Source organism: Condylura cristata, unplaced genomic scaffold (assembly GCF_000260355.1).
Source record: "Condylura cristata isolate star-nosed mole 26May11 unplaced genomic scaffold, ConCri1.0 scaffold00027, whole genome shotgun sequence".
Classification (NCBI taxonomy): domain Eukaryota; kingdom Metazoa; phylum Chordata; class Mammalia; order Eulipotyphla; family Talpidae; genus Condylura; species Condylura cristata.
This window is the reverse complement of record NW_004567128.1, coordinates 16,674,651-16,690,608: the sequence shown is the minus strand read 5'-3', so window position 1 is coordinate 16,690,608 and position 15,958 is coordinate 16,674,651. Positions and strand designations below refer to the sequence as shown.

General features: G+C 34.0%; 1 protein-coding gene across 1 annotated transcript in view; it reads left to right on the top strand.

Annotated features, from left to right (window-relative positions):
- DMD (dystrophin) overlaps positions 1-15,958 on the top strand; it is a 1,782,468-nt gene that overhangs the window by 683,014 nt on the left and 1,083,496 nt on the right. The window contains exons 35-37 of the mRNA XM_012730297.1: positions 704-883; positions 1,516-1,644; positions 3,332-3,502. Coding sequence (XP_012585751.1) covers positions 704-883; positions 1,516-1,644; positions 3,332-3,502 — 480 coding nt within the window. The remainder of the gene's footprint in view (positions 1-703; positions 884-1,515; positions 1,645-3,331; positions 3,503-15,958) is intronic.

Sequence of the window (15,958 nt, the reverse complement as noted above, 5' to 3'; positions counted from 1 at the left end):
GAGATGAGAGATCACTTTCTGTCACCTTCTAGTCATTGCATATATTTCAAACTGCCCGCTATACTTGTCACTACTTTTAAATTACCATAGTTAACAATCTGTTGATAGATCAGGTTAGTTATACTTGTTAGGGAAGAAAACATACATGAATGTGCCATAAATTTTAAAAAGGTAGGTTGTGTTACTATATGGAGTATAATTGTTTTCACTTAAAATTCAGTGATTTTTGTCTTACACTTTTGAAAATATAATGTTAAAAAAGTGTCCTTAATATTCACCAGTTGCCAAATGGTTTCTTCTCTACCAAAATGCTGCAGATTCCTGCTGTAGTAATATGAGTGCAATGATTGCTTCATTTTCTGAAAGCAATCGCTTCTCTGTAAATGGGCTTTTTAAGACCTATCTTTAGCCACTGCATTTACAAATTAATTGAGTATAAATATATTTAAGTGGACAAGTGTATGTTTATTAAATATATATAGCCATAACTATTAAACCAATCATGTTTATATTTAAATATATGTTTATCTATACTTACTAGGAAACTACAGTCTTTGGGTATGATTTTCATCATTCATTAAAGATATGACTTGAAGATGTGAGCACTTGAAAACCTTAAAACTCTATACACAGCCATTTCAAAAGCATTGAATCTTGAGAGTGGAATGTATCACTTGAATCTTAAATACTATCCTTTCCACAGGCTACTCAGAAAGAGATTGAGAAACAGAAGGTTCACCTAAAGAGTATCACTGACCTAGGAGAGTCCTTGAAAACGGTTTTGGGCAAGAAGGAGACCTTGGTAGAAGATAAACTGAGCCTCCTAAACAGTAACTGGATTGCTGTCACTTCCCGGGCAGAAGAGTGGCTAAACCTTTTGTTGGTAAGAAAAACAAATGAAATGTTTCCAGCCTTTTTTATCTTGGAAAGAAAATACATAAACATCCAGAAAAGTACTCATGTTTGCACATTTTAATTTGATGCATATCCTGACTCATGATTCCTATGTGTAACTGTATTTTAATGTATTTTTTACATCTGTGCTATGCTTTACATAGAGATTACATTGAGAAAGAATATTAAATTTTAAATCATCTTTTAAATGTTAAATTGTAAAATGTAGGGCAGATCTTCTAAGAATGCTGCCTGAAACCTCTATTTTTCAAGATTTCTAAGTTTGGGGATTAAATTTAAGCATTTTTGCTATTGATGTCTGATTTGTTTTGGCTATAATGTACTCTACATTTCTACATTTTAAATATTGCCTATGATTTGGGAAAAATATGATCTTATTTAACTGGAATCTTAGATACTTTCTAATACCTACTTGATCTCATAAATAACAAAAATTGTAATTCTCCGACAAATACAGTCATTCTACTATTTTTTTCTTATACATTTTAAATTAAGGTTTATATATAAAATTAAGAGTTACAGATTTATCATAAATTGACCACTTTATCAAAATGCTGTTGTCTAACCAGTAATATGTCATGGCATGTCTGTAAAATAAAGGAATACCAGAAGCACATGGAAACATTTGACCAGAATGTGGATCATATCACAAACTGGATCATTCAGGCTGATACACTTTTGGATGAATCTGAGAAAAAGAAACCCCAGCAAAAGGAAGACATGCTTAAGGTAGCAAATAAATTATTATGAAAAGTAATTTTCAAACTGCACAGCAATTATGTCAGTCATCTTTGTCCAAATATTACCAAGGACTACTTAATAAGAGTGAAAAAAATTTTGTCTCCCGCTCTCCCTCCCTGCCTCCAGCAGCCTTCCTCCCTCTTTCCTTCCTCCCTCCTTTCTTTCTGTCCTCTTTCCTCATGGTCTTCATTCCGTCCTCTCATTCTTTCCTTTTCTCTCTACTTTGTAAATTTCAATGAAAGTTAATGATTTTGAAGAGTTCTGCAATCTGTATATCTCTCCATATTCCCCTGTCAACTAATTACAGTTAATTAAGAAACTGGTTTTAAAAAAGGGGATTTCAAGAATATTTTAGGATTATATTATAAATCCCTGCCCATTTTCGTAGCAGTGATACATTTCTTTTTATCCAGTACGGATTAGTTTCCCAACATCGTTCACGCCAGCTGCTTGTGTGAACCACTGAATTGGCATGCCCATGCCCCTTTGCCGATGCCTGTGAGAATTAGTGACAATATTGTGCTTGTGGAAAACTGACGTTAGCATTTTTGACTACGAACATGGCTTTGTGTTCGCTCCTTTTGCATTGAAAATTATCAGGGCGTCCTAAGTCCTCTCTCAGAGATAATGATTTCTGTAAATGTGTGATAAGTATAATATGCAAACATATCATAATGAATCTATAATATGTCTCAATTCAGCAGGGAACTTTGAATTCTTACAGATCTCACTGAATGAGCCTATACTTGAAAAACTTGCGTGATTTTATGTGCCCTGTGGGTTATTATTTAAAGAACACTGAAAACTCTAGTTTCTGCCTATATGATTATTTTCCTTTTTGTGTGTGACTGATATTTGCTAGGGTTTAAAAATTCTTTTTAATAAAACTGAAAATATATTTCTGGTTATTCCCCAAACATACTCCCCTTGTTTTACACTCCCTTTTCTTTTGATGGGTAGTCAGGGATGTTATATGAAATTCTTTCCAGGCTTTTGGAATGATGGAGACTGAGTTACTGCACTTCCAGCCTTTCTCACTCCCCAACTCAGACAGAACCTTCCTCAGTCCTTCTGAGACACAGAACCCCATACCTATTAGAAAATCAGTTATTTCCATGACACCTAAGATGATAAAATAAAAGAGAAAGCTCAAACCAAGACGGGATGAAAAATTGTTCTTCAGCTACCTTTCCTCCTGAGCACATATTAAAATTGTTCCACGGCCATGAAATTCAGTAAAAAAGATAATGGAAGGCTAAGTATAAAATATGATTTTTTGAGGGCAACATAGAGAAGTCAGGGAAATATCCCTTATCCTTAGACCACCCCTTAGTCCACAAGCTAATCACTGTATACAAAATAGAACCCAACTTACTGACAATGACCTGTTTTCATGAGGTCACACACATCCTCACTGTATTCCTATCTTATGTCTTATAGAAATTGACTTTTTTTCTCCCTTTTATTCCTGTGTATTCTCTCTCCCCTTCCCCTCGTCCTCTACCTCATCCTCATCCTCTTCCTTCTCTTCCTTCTCCTCGTTCTCTCTCTCTCGCTCGCTCGCTCGCTGTCTCTCTCTCTCTCTCTCTGTCTTGTCTCTCTCTGTCTCTCTCCCTCTCTCAAAACTTCCATTAATTACTAACTTCAAGCCCTGTCTCTTGCTCACGGAATATAGCGTTTAAAGGCTGAAATGAATGACATGCGCCCAAAGGTGGATTCCACCCGTGATCAAGCAGCAAACTTGATGGCGAACCGAGGGGACCACTGCAGGAAAGTAGTAGAACCAAAAATCTCAGAACTCAACCATCGATTTGCAGCCATTTCTCACAGAATTAAGACTGGAAAGGTAGGAAGATCTGCTTCAAGGTGGAAACTAGTGATAAATGATCTCTTGAGAAGGTTGCGCTGTACTCTGAGGGGGGCAAGTGACCCTCGCAGCACGGTTTTCAAAAGGAAAATGAAGGCCAAATTGTATTTTAGGAAATTTTACCACTGAACCTCATGAGAGATCTTCCATCCTCTTACCCCCGCCCCTTCTTCTGTGTGTCTCTCTCTGTTACTTTCTTTCGTGCACAGCTATTTTAGAACTGCACTCTACACTGGTTTACATACGTACTTTCAGGTGTCCATTCCCTACAGCACAATAACAAATAGCATGCTGCAGGCCTACAACAACATGAGCACAAAAGATCTCCTCCTAAGGAAAGCACTACTGACCCAGTGTGCCAAATACAATTTAACCTGTGTGTAATACGGATCAAGTATTCAAAATGAGGCCTTGTACTTTTGCATGATATAGGGTGTTTGTACCTCTTCATTGGATGTGCACGTGTGTGTATGTGTGTATTTAACTTGCTCTTGCTAATGGCCGATACTTACTGTGACAAATCCATTAGGCTATAATGAAATGCTCAAGCCATAACAACAGATAATTGCAAAGATTATATATCTGATTTTTTTGTAATTTTATATGCCTATTTTTATTCATTCTATTTAATGAGGAACCAGGGGATATGGGATGTTTGCATGCTAATTACCCTTTATATTTGTGTAATAATTAATGGGGGCCAAATCCTATCTAAGAGAAGCTTGCAAAAATATATTAGTACAGTATTATACAATACTAACTCTTTGGAGGGATGTCTAAATGCAAGAAACTATGACCAAATTCATAAAAATGTAATTTGACACATTTTTAATATATATGATATGCTTTTAAAGTCAAAAATGTATGTAAATAAATAAGTGTATTTATATATAAAGATAATTCCTAGAAATAATCTGGAATGAGAATAATACTAAGATATCTGTGAGAAAATATATTGTAATATGTCAGGTAAGTATTGATTCCTGGAAAAATAGGAGTGCACATTTGAAATTTTTTTCTGATAATTATGGACACCCAATAACATCATGATTTGCAATTGCTATATTTTCTAAGGCATTACTATGTGTTGCCACTATATTTAATAGTACATATTTAAAGAGTGTATGAAATATAGACATGTGATATGAATTTGAAATGTGTTATACACCTGAAAGTTACTCTTCAAAACTCACCTTTCCAAGGCAAAAGGTGTTAGGTTACTTTAAGTCATCACGGCTTCTTTGTTACATTTAAATAAACTGGTTAGTTCTACTCATACATGTAAATTTAAGTAAACCATCCTCACCTGATTAATACCCAAGAGGCTCTAAAATTTTATTTTCAGTGTACACTTGTTTGTAGTACTAATTTCCTTTGATGTTTAAATGGACAATTATCTTTAGTTTGGGGATCATTGGTGTATGTAATCTCTAAAAAACCAAAGGTTATTTCAATCAGCTAATAACACGATTGCGAAAACTCATTACTGACTTTTGTATTCTTCCTGTCATTATAACATTCTATCTAAGACATAGAATGTTTAAAAGAAAATTGAGTTGTTTTCTTGATCACTTTCAACAGTAGATTGACACAAATTATGTCACAAGTTTCTGACTCATAGATCTGGGAAAAATTAGCAGAATTCACCTGGCACCATAGAAGCTGAGAGCTTCCCCATGGTCAGGAGAAGTTTGAGAACTGCCATTTTCCATACCCTGAAATTATGCCAGTACACTTCCAGATGTCACGCCTCTGGTAAACTTTTTGATGCACTTCTTTACATTTTTTTTTTATTGAATAAAGCACACGATGCTTTCAATCACTACTTTCAATTATATATTATTTGATAAGACAACCACTTTTTTTTTATTTTTCAAAGCATTCATTTTAATCTAAGTTAATAAAGCAGACTAGATGTAATAATGGCTCCATTAGGGGGTGGTTGAAGAGATAATTAGGCTCTGTCATCATAAGAGATCAGGGTATGGAAGCAAAGGTTTCTGGCAGTTCTCTCATTTGTGCATGTGCCAGCGAGCGACGCTGAGCATCTGTGGTGCTGGGGAGTGTAGACTGTCGTGGTAAAAGGCACTTAAGAACTACCTGTCTACAAGCATAATTTGGAATATGAATTGTAAGCATTCACTATGGTTAACGCGACTGCATCCTTATGGAGATGCTCAGTTAATGATGAGACAGTCCTGACAATCAAGATAGTATAAGAGGAAGAACAGTGGACTGAATTTTAAGCCTAATCTTTTCAGTGTTAGGTAAAACGTGTGATTTCTCTGCAAATACATAACAGCGTTAGTAGGATAAGGGAGTTGAACTTGATAACATACTTTTAAAAGAAAACTCCATTGTTCCCTCCATAATAGATATTATTTAAACAGAAGTGTAAGAGAAAGGTAGAGTTACTGGATGGGGGGATCTCTGACCTTTTTTCTTTCTCCATTATGTAATGGAGCTTAGGAGGAACAAATTATATCCAGAGACTAAGGTGCAAAATTTATGTGTAAATTAGTTTTAAAAATGGCTAATTAGGCTAGATTAGTCCCTGGTAATTCAACAACCTTTTGTTGGATCTTGATGCAAGAAGGGGTTTTAAATACCTTTCTTAATGGTTTTTAAGTGGATTTGCTTATTGAATAGGGGAATACTGGAAGTGCTGAAATTCTCAGAAGTGGCTTTTGATCTCAAAGTCAAGTTCTTACTACATTAGGATTTACTGAGGGTAAGATGATGTTGTATTACAGTCTTCCCCTGACTGAGTCTGTGGCTGGGTTTCACCAAGAACACGCAGGAGAACATCTATGGTCATAAGATAAATAAAAGTAGGTTTGGAATGAATATGGGTAGAATATAGGTTTAGCATAAGAACTGATTTTAGGATGGTCTTTTATTACAGGTCACTTAGAACGGGGAATTGAGTAGAGCAAAAATGTATCATGCCAATTTATGTTAACAGTGCATGAATTCACTATTTGGTGAAGACAATTAAATTGATTACCTTTGTGTCTCCTGCAAGAGTTATCCATTAGAATACATTTGAAAATCTAAAAAGCAAAACTTGAGCACTAGAATCCTCATTTTAAATTTACTGAAGACTTGTTCATTGGAGACAAATCTCTGCATTGGGAATGTTACCATGTTATCAATCAATTAGAAACAGTGTGATGAGAGGGATTTGATAAAGCTTAGTCTTCCCTAATCTGTATGAAGTGTTTGAGAAAATTGAAGTTTTAATAGAAGGGGGCACCATTACAAAGAGAAATAAGAATTAATTTTTAGAACCTTAAGTAAAGTTGATGGGATCAGGGAACTCTTTTTGCTTTAGGATCTTTGAATATGGTGGCACAACAGGTTTTTATGCAATCAGGGAAATATAGAAAGGAAAACAGGAAGCAAATATAGACTACTTAATTCTACTGCTTAGGGCAACTCTGTCCATCTTCTGAGAAACCAAGATGAGAGGGCAGCCAACTATTTGGGAGGGATGGTATTTAAGGTCGATATTCAAGAATAAGTGAAGAAAGAGGTTGGTGGGATGAGAGAGAAATTTGAGCTTTTTCCAGCCATGTGTTATTATAGCTTGCAGTATTCAGTACTGTGTTGTCTGCACCACTAGGTAAGTTGTGATGGAGTCAGGGAACTTAATGTGCAATGATAGATCAAGACATGTTCATGGATACTAGGCTGAGAGTGAGTATATGCTGAGGAAATTTCATAGCCACTCTAGCAACTTAGAGGAAGTAACTATTCCAAATAAACCCAAGAAAACTTTTAAGAGTGTATAACGTCTTCAGTGGAGAGTAGATTGTTTGCTTACAGAATATTGAATATAGACCATAAAGCTTAGTTGTAGATGATAAGACTGGAAAGGGTTATTAGATACAATGTGACAAGGTCATGCCAACCAACTCATAGTTTATGATTAATTCAGTAGGAGTTCCTTTTTTTTTTTTTTTGTTTTGTTTTGGTACACTGTTGAAAGATGAGTCCAGCAGTGGTTGTGAGAGAATACAATTGAATGTCAAGGTGTAGGGAAATCATCCCTCTATATGAGAAGGAGTTAAGTACCATAAATAAAAGTATATTGATGTCAGTAGAAAGGAAGTAACACTCAGGAGCAGTGACTTTCAGGCCTTTACATACTTAGAGAAATTGATAACTACATACTGTTGACTTCCTCTCCCCCCCCCCCCCGGGCACACCCACTCCCCAAATACTCTAGTTCAGTAGACCTTGGTTGGAGCCTGAGAATTTGTATTTCTAACAAGTTTTCAGGTGATATTTATGCTAAGGGTGTAGGGACCATACTTTGAGAGTCACTGATCCAGAGACATTGAAAACTAGTCCAGAGTTAAATTATTAAATATGAGAGCCAAGAAGGTGACAACTTCAAAAATAATTCACGATTCAAGACTGAGTGTGAAAGTCTGAGTTTCAAGAATAAAATATACACAAGTTTTATTTGTCATGTTAATTTCAAAAGGAGGTCAACTAAACAGATTTTAGCTATGTCGTGTAATATAGGCAATTACATATCTGTTATGAAATATTATGAAACAAATCTGTGTGTGTGTACACACACATACATAGATAACATACTATGTGTTCTGCTCTAGAAGTTTAGAAACACCTCACTTTCTATAGAACTGCAGTGTTAAGTTATTGGTCCTGCATTTTTACTAATCTAAATATGAAATTGTTTAAAGTGTTTTCTGTCTTCAACTCTTTTTAAGAACTGTACACCATATGCTATATATTCATGTACACACATACACATTCACACACTCTATGTTCCTTCACTTTCATACAGGCCATAAAGTCAGCATTAAAACCCATGTTGCATTTTCTGTGTCTTTGTATTTGTATTCTCAATATAAGACAAGATGTGGAAAGTCTCACATCGTGGTTACAAATATTCAGACTTTTATTGCTATAATAATTGGAAGAGTGTTAAGCTTTTGACCTCTAATCAGTTTAGTAGATGCAAAAGTTATTTTTCTTTGTGCCAAAGACAATGAAGGAACCAGTGAGTTTTCCATTTAATACAGGATATATCAGGAAAAATCCCACATGGTTGGGTCTGGCCTCTCTTAAATAGTAGTTTTATATGTGAAAATGAATGTATAATTTAACAATATTTAGACAGGTTTTTTCTCTCCCCCAAACCTCAGTAGAAAATAAATAATATATATTAATAATGTGACCTAGAATGTCAGTTTTAATTAAAGCCTATTTCTGTGAACAACTTTTATCTATATGAAGTATTCCTCTTTCCCATCCCCATCTGCATCCCACTTTTTAGTCATGTTCTGTTTAAAAACTCTAACAGAGGAAAACATGGTCTATAACTGCCATAATTATTCTTGTTATGGGGCTATCCTTTCAAATAAATCATAAATAAATCTTTTCTGCAGGAGAGATAATAAAAAGCATAGCTGAAAGTTTTAATGCACTGTATTGTATAATTCGTAGAATATTCAGTGTGTAATAATAACAGCTAAAATCCTCAAGTAGTAGCAACAGATTAATCCCCATTTTGTAGTAGTACATCTCCCAGTTTTATCCTGCTTCAGTAAATAGGAAATGAAGCTAGCAACACAATTTCTATATCAACAACATTTCCCCCCACATTTCTAATTTGCTTTTTCTATAACAAAGTTAATTCTTTTGAAACTTTGATAATAAATCTTTTTTTATAATCATTTCAGGTATTTTCAAAGTAGACATCTGCGTTTGGTAACCCGAGTCATTTGTTAGAACCAACTAGGTCTTATTAGCCTAACATTCAAAATGATGAAAGTTATCGCATACTTCTGATTAGGAGCCTTTGAACAGACAAATTATTCCTCTGACCATTCAACAGATACAAAAGTGACTTCTGTGGTCCAGAGACTTTCTGATACATGTAGCAGACTGAAAAAAACAATGACTTTGCTATGTTCTCACAGTGTGAAAGCCGGGCTACAAACTTGAGCGCCCAGGACATATATGCGATATTCAGTCCAACACACTAACTCTCAGTATATTTTATTACTTCTATTTAGGCCCTCAGGTATTTACTGTAAGTGTGCAATATGATAATATAAACATGCCCAATGTCACTTAAGTACAGTGACTTCAGTGCATTTATATTAAAAACAAACATAAAAAAATAAAAAAAAAACAAATGAGAGGAATAATAGAAAAAGAAAATTAAAAGAAAAAATTGATATTCAAAACTTAAATGCTTTGCTTTTAATTTGTCTCTCCCCCCCAAATATTTTAGAGCTAAGTCCTTTCCTCTCATATTTTATTTTTTTTTTCTGCTAAACTCATGTAATCATGAGGTAGAAATATATCCCTAGTTATACTCAACCCAAAGTAGACATTGGGCAGACCCTGAGACCACCAGTATATCTTAATCAAACTGTATTTTGTGTCCATTCATAACAGTATAACCATTAAATTTCATTACTTCAAAGCCAATATGCTAGTATTGAGTATCATCTTCTCTTATAAATTTCCCTCACATTACTTATTTTCACATTTTCATCATCAAAGCAGCAAAGAATAAACCAATTTTTTACCTAAAATTAACCAAGTCAGCTTTTCATTTTAAGCTGTTATTACTAATAATTTGCTTTTATGAATTTAAAATAAGTGAATGAATAAATCTGTAAACCACTTTATCTGATTTTCTCTATTCTGGGCTATCTTTTCATTGAATTATTTTCTCTTTGTAAGTTTTCCTCTGTAGATATTTAAATTTGAAATAACTTAATACCATATCACTAGCTTGTACTCTGTACTACAGGGTGTTACTGGTTCTTGAAACTTTATTCACTTTTGGGTTTCATGAATTTCCATCTTATCTTTTCTATACTAATATTGTAATGATAAGTAAATTTTCAAAGCTGCAGAATGGAAAGAGGAGACTGATTGATGTGATGCAATTTTAAGCCAAACTGTAGCACTTGAATTACTTATTTTCACTTTAGATTTTACTTTAATCTGAATGTAGTGGCCATTGATCATGATTACTAAGCTCACATAATCCATATTAACAAATGTTTACCTGCTGTCTGTGTAAACACAGTCAATATTATGTTAGTGTATCTATGCACGTTGGAAGTAATATTTAACCAAAAGAAATCTTACATTTTAAAAATGATAAAATGTATTTGAGTAATTTTTGAATGCTTCCAATTTACAATGAATCAATTTGTAATTAATTTTGTTTTCTTTTAGCCTGTTATGGTTGTAACATGTTATATAAGTCACCTTTGATGCAAAAACATTAACAAAACTTTAAATTTCATTAATATTTAAAATCACATAACAACGTACAATTAATAGCTGTTAAGCAATCTGAAATAACATTAAAAATCAAGGAAAACAAAGTGTTGTCTTTCTCAGTTTCTCTGTCTCTTCTTTCTTTTGTGTCCATTTATCTGTTTGACTATTAAATTTCCCTGTTTTACTTTATATGTATTTTGTATGACTACACAGTCATGCTAAAACTCTTACGATGAAAAGGTAAGTAAAGATTGTGCAAAACCTTTACTTGGTTTATACTAGTTCCTGTAATACAACTTTTGTCTGATTATTTTTTATGTATTCTAAACCTATGTTGTGTGCACTGTCTAACATTGTGTGATTTACTTGTGATTCTATTTCTTCTGTAGTCATATATTTTCTCAAAGTCAGTAGATTTAATTCACGTAATATATAAGATGATTTGTCCACCACTGCTTTCAAGTTCCTTGAAAGTTGTTCATAATACTGAACTGAAAAGACATATTCTTTATGTTTTAAACTTTGGTAGCTCAAAAGTGAGCTCTTAAATTATGGATGTTTGCTTATTATGCATTTCTTTTACATACTTCATAAGAAGGAATTCCAAATTACAAAGATGATGAAAACCAAGGAATGACATGTAAAATTTTAATTGGTAAGAAAAGAGCCTTTTATATTAGAACTGTCATGACCTAATGGTGAACTAGTGAATTCATAAGGAAGTAATTAAATTTCGACACCTTCTTGTATCTGAACAACATGTATTAATCACATGTATGTCAAAAGGCTGATCTGATTCCGCCAGTAGTAATGCCAAAATAACCGAGTTGTGGAATTGTGGTTATTTAGGTTATAAAATTGGTCATTGTATAAATTGATATATGTTCTAAGTCCAGTATTATAATAGATAAATATGTTTTCTGCACAATAAACAGATATTGCTATTACACAGAGTTGTGTAAGATATATTCCCAAATTCAAGGAGTCAAATCTTGGTGATAAAAAACATACAACCTTGAAAAAAAAGCAATATATCCAAATATGTAAGAGATAATGCAACACAACCTAGAATTACACATAAATGGGAAATAGAGTGTGCTGTTATAATGCATTGAACACATCCCTGTAAGTTTTTAAACCTCCAGACAGCTTCCTGAACATGCCATTTAAAAAACATATATAAATGAAAGTGATTGAGATGGACACTTAAAAAAAATCTCAATCTACTATAATTTGCTAAATAAAGCACAAACAGTTTGATTATTATTACTAAGACGTATTTCAAACTGATAATGACCTATCGGTTACCTTCAGTGTCATGGTTATACCAGTTACCATTGATTGGCTACTGTCAAATATGGTGGCCACCAAGCACAAATGGCTATTGAAGATTTGAAATGTAGCTCTTCCAAATTAAAATGTGCTGAAAGTATAAAATATACAGTGGGGTCTGAAGTCTGAATATGAAGAAATGATGTAAAATAATTTTTAATAATTGAATACTTGTAGTTTTCAATGGTAATATATTTAAGATATGTTATTTTTTAAATATATTAGTGACATGGTTGACTAAAGATAATTATTTCCACTTGTTTTTTTAAACATTTTAATGGCAAGCAGAGCATTTTACGTTGTACATATGACTGGCATTACATTGCTATTTAGCTGCTGTGCTATAGAGAGACAATATCCTTTTAATTCAGAGGAGAGTTTATGTCATTAAATTTTAGAGAAGTATTCATGTGACAAGTCTCTTATTTTTAAAATATACCCAAATAATATAGTCACCTAGTTTCTGCTTGCACTTTCAGATAGGAGAACCTCACTACTGTAGCTTCACTGTGCTTTCAAAAGAAAAAAAAAATGCAACACTACTCAGTTTTTCATGCATTAAACTAAAATTCAGCCTCCAAGTTCTATCTACCCATTGATTCTATTTATTCATTTTGGAACCATAGAGAATAATTCTCATTCCCAATCTGCAGAGTGACTTTGTAACAAATACAATATAGTCTTTGATCAGGAAGTCTGGACGCTACACATGCCACTAATGAAGTCTAAGTTTGCATTATCTTGCTTGAACAATTACATGACCGTTTCGTAATACTGTTTTCTAGAATCTGTTTGAATGTGCTGTCTTATTTTGCATACTGGGTAAGTGGGGGAGGGGGCTCACTGTTGCTCACATTGGCCAGCTGTCAGGGTGCTTCTGCTCATGAAGTGCTGACCTTGCAGGTCTCTTCAGTTTGCTGGGATAGAATTTGTGCATTGAAAATTCTAGATATCTTTTAAAATTCAAGAGCTCCTTGAAGTGGTTTTTCTGCGGCCCCATGATTAGTCATCCTTCACTTAGTTTTTCAAAACCTATTCATTGAGACGTGCCTACTACATGCCAGGAAAGCCTGTAGGTTGGACATGCAGACAAATTCTTCCTCTTTACAGGGGTGTTCGTAGTACTCATCCTGCTCACTTTTTGTGTGTCTTGCATGCTTCTTGTGTCTGCAAATAGTGGGTGATGAAAATAGTACACAGGGCCCAGCAAGTGTGAAGCCCTTCAGCATGCTCTGTCACACCACCCTCTGCTCTGATGTAGGCTAAGTCTGAAGCAGGTCTTACTGTTAACAGCAGTTGAGTTTTACCAAACTTGAATCTCGTTTACTCCATGTTCACCACTGGAATTTCATAATGTGGACAAATACCTTGCTAAGTTAAAAAAAAAAAAAAAGTCGTATCAACAGCACTTTATTCTCTGTAGACCACAGATTTTCAAAAGAGAAAGGTCTTGAACTGAGCCAATGGATGGGTACAGTTTTAAAGAAAAACAGTAAAGGCTTACACTAAGTGAACATTGAATAATATTTTGAGAGAAAAAACATAACTGCTATTGAGCATTTATGATATATGAGAAACCACTATAGTATACTAGATACTCGTAACAGCTCTCTGAGATTGTTTTCTTATCCTTATTTTACAAATGAAGAAACTGAGGCTCGAGGAGGACAAAACACTTGTGAGGTCTTTCAGCTACTGAATGATGGAGCCAGCTTCAGTCTAGTATTCTCACTCACAAGCTTCCATTCATCACCAGAATATTGAAAGCATTCAGAGGGCCTTAAGGGAACTATCACAGGAGCTAGCCATTAGACTTGAAAGGAAAATTGATATTAGTAGCACTAATGTCAGTCTAGAAAGGGCCTTGGGGCAAGATTAGAGAAAGTCTTGACCATCATGTGAGAGTTTGGACTTCATTCTACTTTTACTTTTTGAACAGAGAAATCTCATCATGAAAGCCATATTGGGGGGGGGCATATTGACATGTCCTAGTGCAAAGATGGAACAAGTGAGGTGGGAAGGAAATTGTGGCATGTGAAGTTGTTATTGCCTTAGGTTCTTTGTGAGGATTAGGAGAGATGGTATCTCTGGAAATAGGAATCAAGTGGGTCAAAGAAAAATGTAATGAAATTCTGGTCTCATTTTTTTGTTTGTTTTATAAACTGGTGATTTTTCATGAGATACTATTGATGCCAAAAAAAAGTGGACTACAGTGAATAAATTGAAAATTATTTGTTACTTATTAGACCTAGAATGAAGTGTTCAGAAATAATGTGACTCATTTTTAAGCCTGGATGACTGAGAAAAGCAGCCTTCTATTAATAGACTTAAGGAAGTTGGCGTTGCAAGCATTTTGGAGGAAATAATGAGCTCATTTCTAGGATTGTTAAACTTCACATAAGAAATTGGCTAGCTATAGAGTACCTAGGTCAGAATTCAGGTGCTGTCCCAGCTAAAGATGGATTATTTTGGAGATATTGTGAAAGTCAGTGAAATTTTAGATTAATACACTTATGTGGAGAGTGTTGGTAAAGAGGTATGGAGCCCAATTTCTGAGCCTTGGAAACATTTATATTTGAGTGTGTTGAGAGTGGATGAGGCAGAGAGGGAGAAAGTGTATCAGTAAAACTGATAAATTTGCCTACAAACACATACATGAGAGTTTTGACCTCCAGTTACTCAATAAAGTTATTTTTTATTACGTATAAACAGAATACTGTAGAAAGGTAGAGTTGCTCTTATGAAGTGTTACCAAATGGGCATAGCTATTTACTAATATAAAATATCACCAAATATATAGTGTAGTTAGAATTATAAAGATCATTTTACTTACATAATGTTTTAGTCATGTGATTTGCATGTATAAAGTATGTTTTAGTCATGTGATTTGCATGTATACAAGTATGTTGATAATACAGAGGTTGAAATACTGTTTATTTGTATTTAAATATGACTGCCCTGTATTTGTTGAAGAACTTAATGATATTTCAAATTAAAAATGATTCAGATTTAAAGCTTGCTGCTGAAAAATAAATCACGCTCAAAAACAAATCAGAAATCCTTTCTGATAATGTGTAGAATTGTCTGGAAGTAAAGTTTTTATTAATTTTACATGTGGATTCATGTTTTGTGAATAGCAGTTGACTATTGACTGCTTCCTGGTTGACTAAAGGCTGTTAGATGCTGCTTTTCACCTGAATATTTAGGCCTGCTGTCTTTAGAGATGCCTTCTAGTAAAAATGAAGGAGCTACTCTTAAGACTGGAGGTATGTCAGGGAAGCGTAACTGGGGCCAAACTTGGTGAATGCAATCATCCTGGTGTAAGAAACTGGGTGTGGTTAGTGAGTTTTTGGTTCAAATGGAAAATGTTTAACTCTATAGGAAAATAAAATTTCTATATGCTATCTGTGAGTTTTCAGAAGCTATGTGGTATGAAATATTTTATAGTGTTTTAAATCAAAGAAGTTGGATAAGTAATAAAGATCAATAGAATAAAAATTTATTAACTGTTTTGAACTTTAAGTATTTAACCTCCTTTGAGTATGTATTTGTGTTTTATTGTTTTCATTTCTTTGCAAGTTGTTTCTTTAGAAAACCAAGGAATTTTAGATTTATAGCAGTTTATCCATTATACATTTAAAAGTTAAAGAGACTGATGGCTTGCAAGGTTGGAAAACTTTCAGATTTCTTTGATATGAAATACTCTGGGTTCCTTCATTTGAACTACTTTTGCACTACTAAAGGAAGCATTCCTAGAGCAAGCTAATGACATTGTTTGTCTTAAGAGAGCATGTCTGTCAGTTTCCCCATGCTAAAATT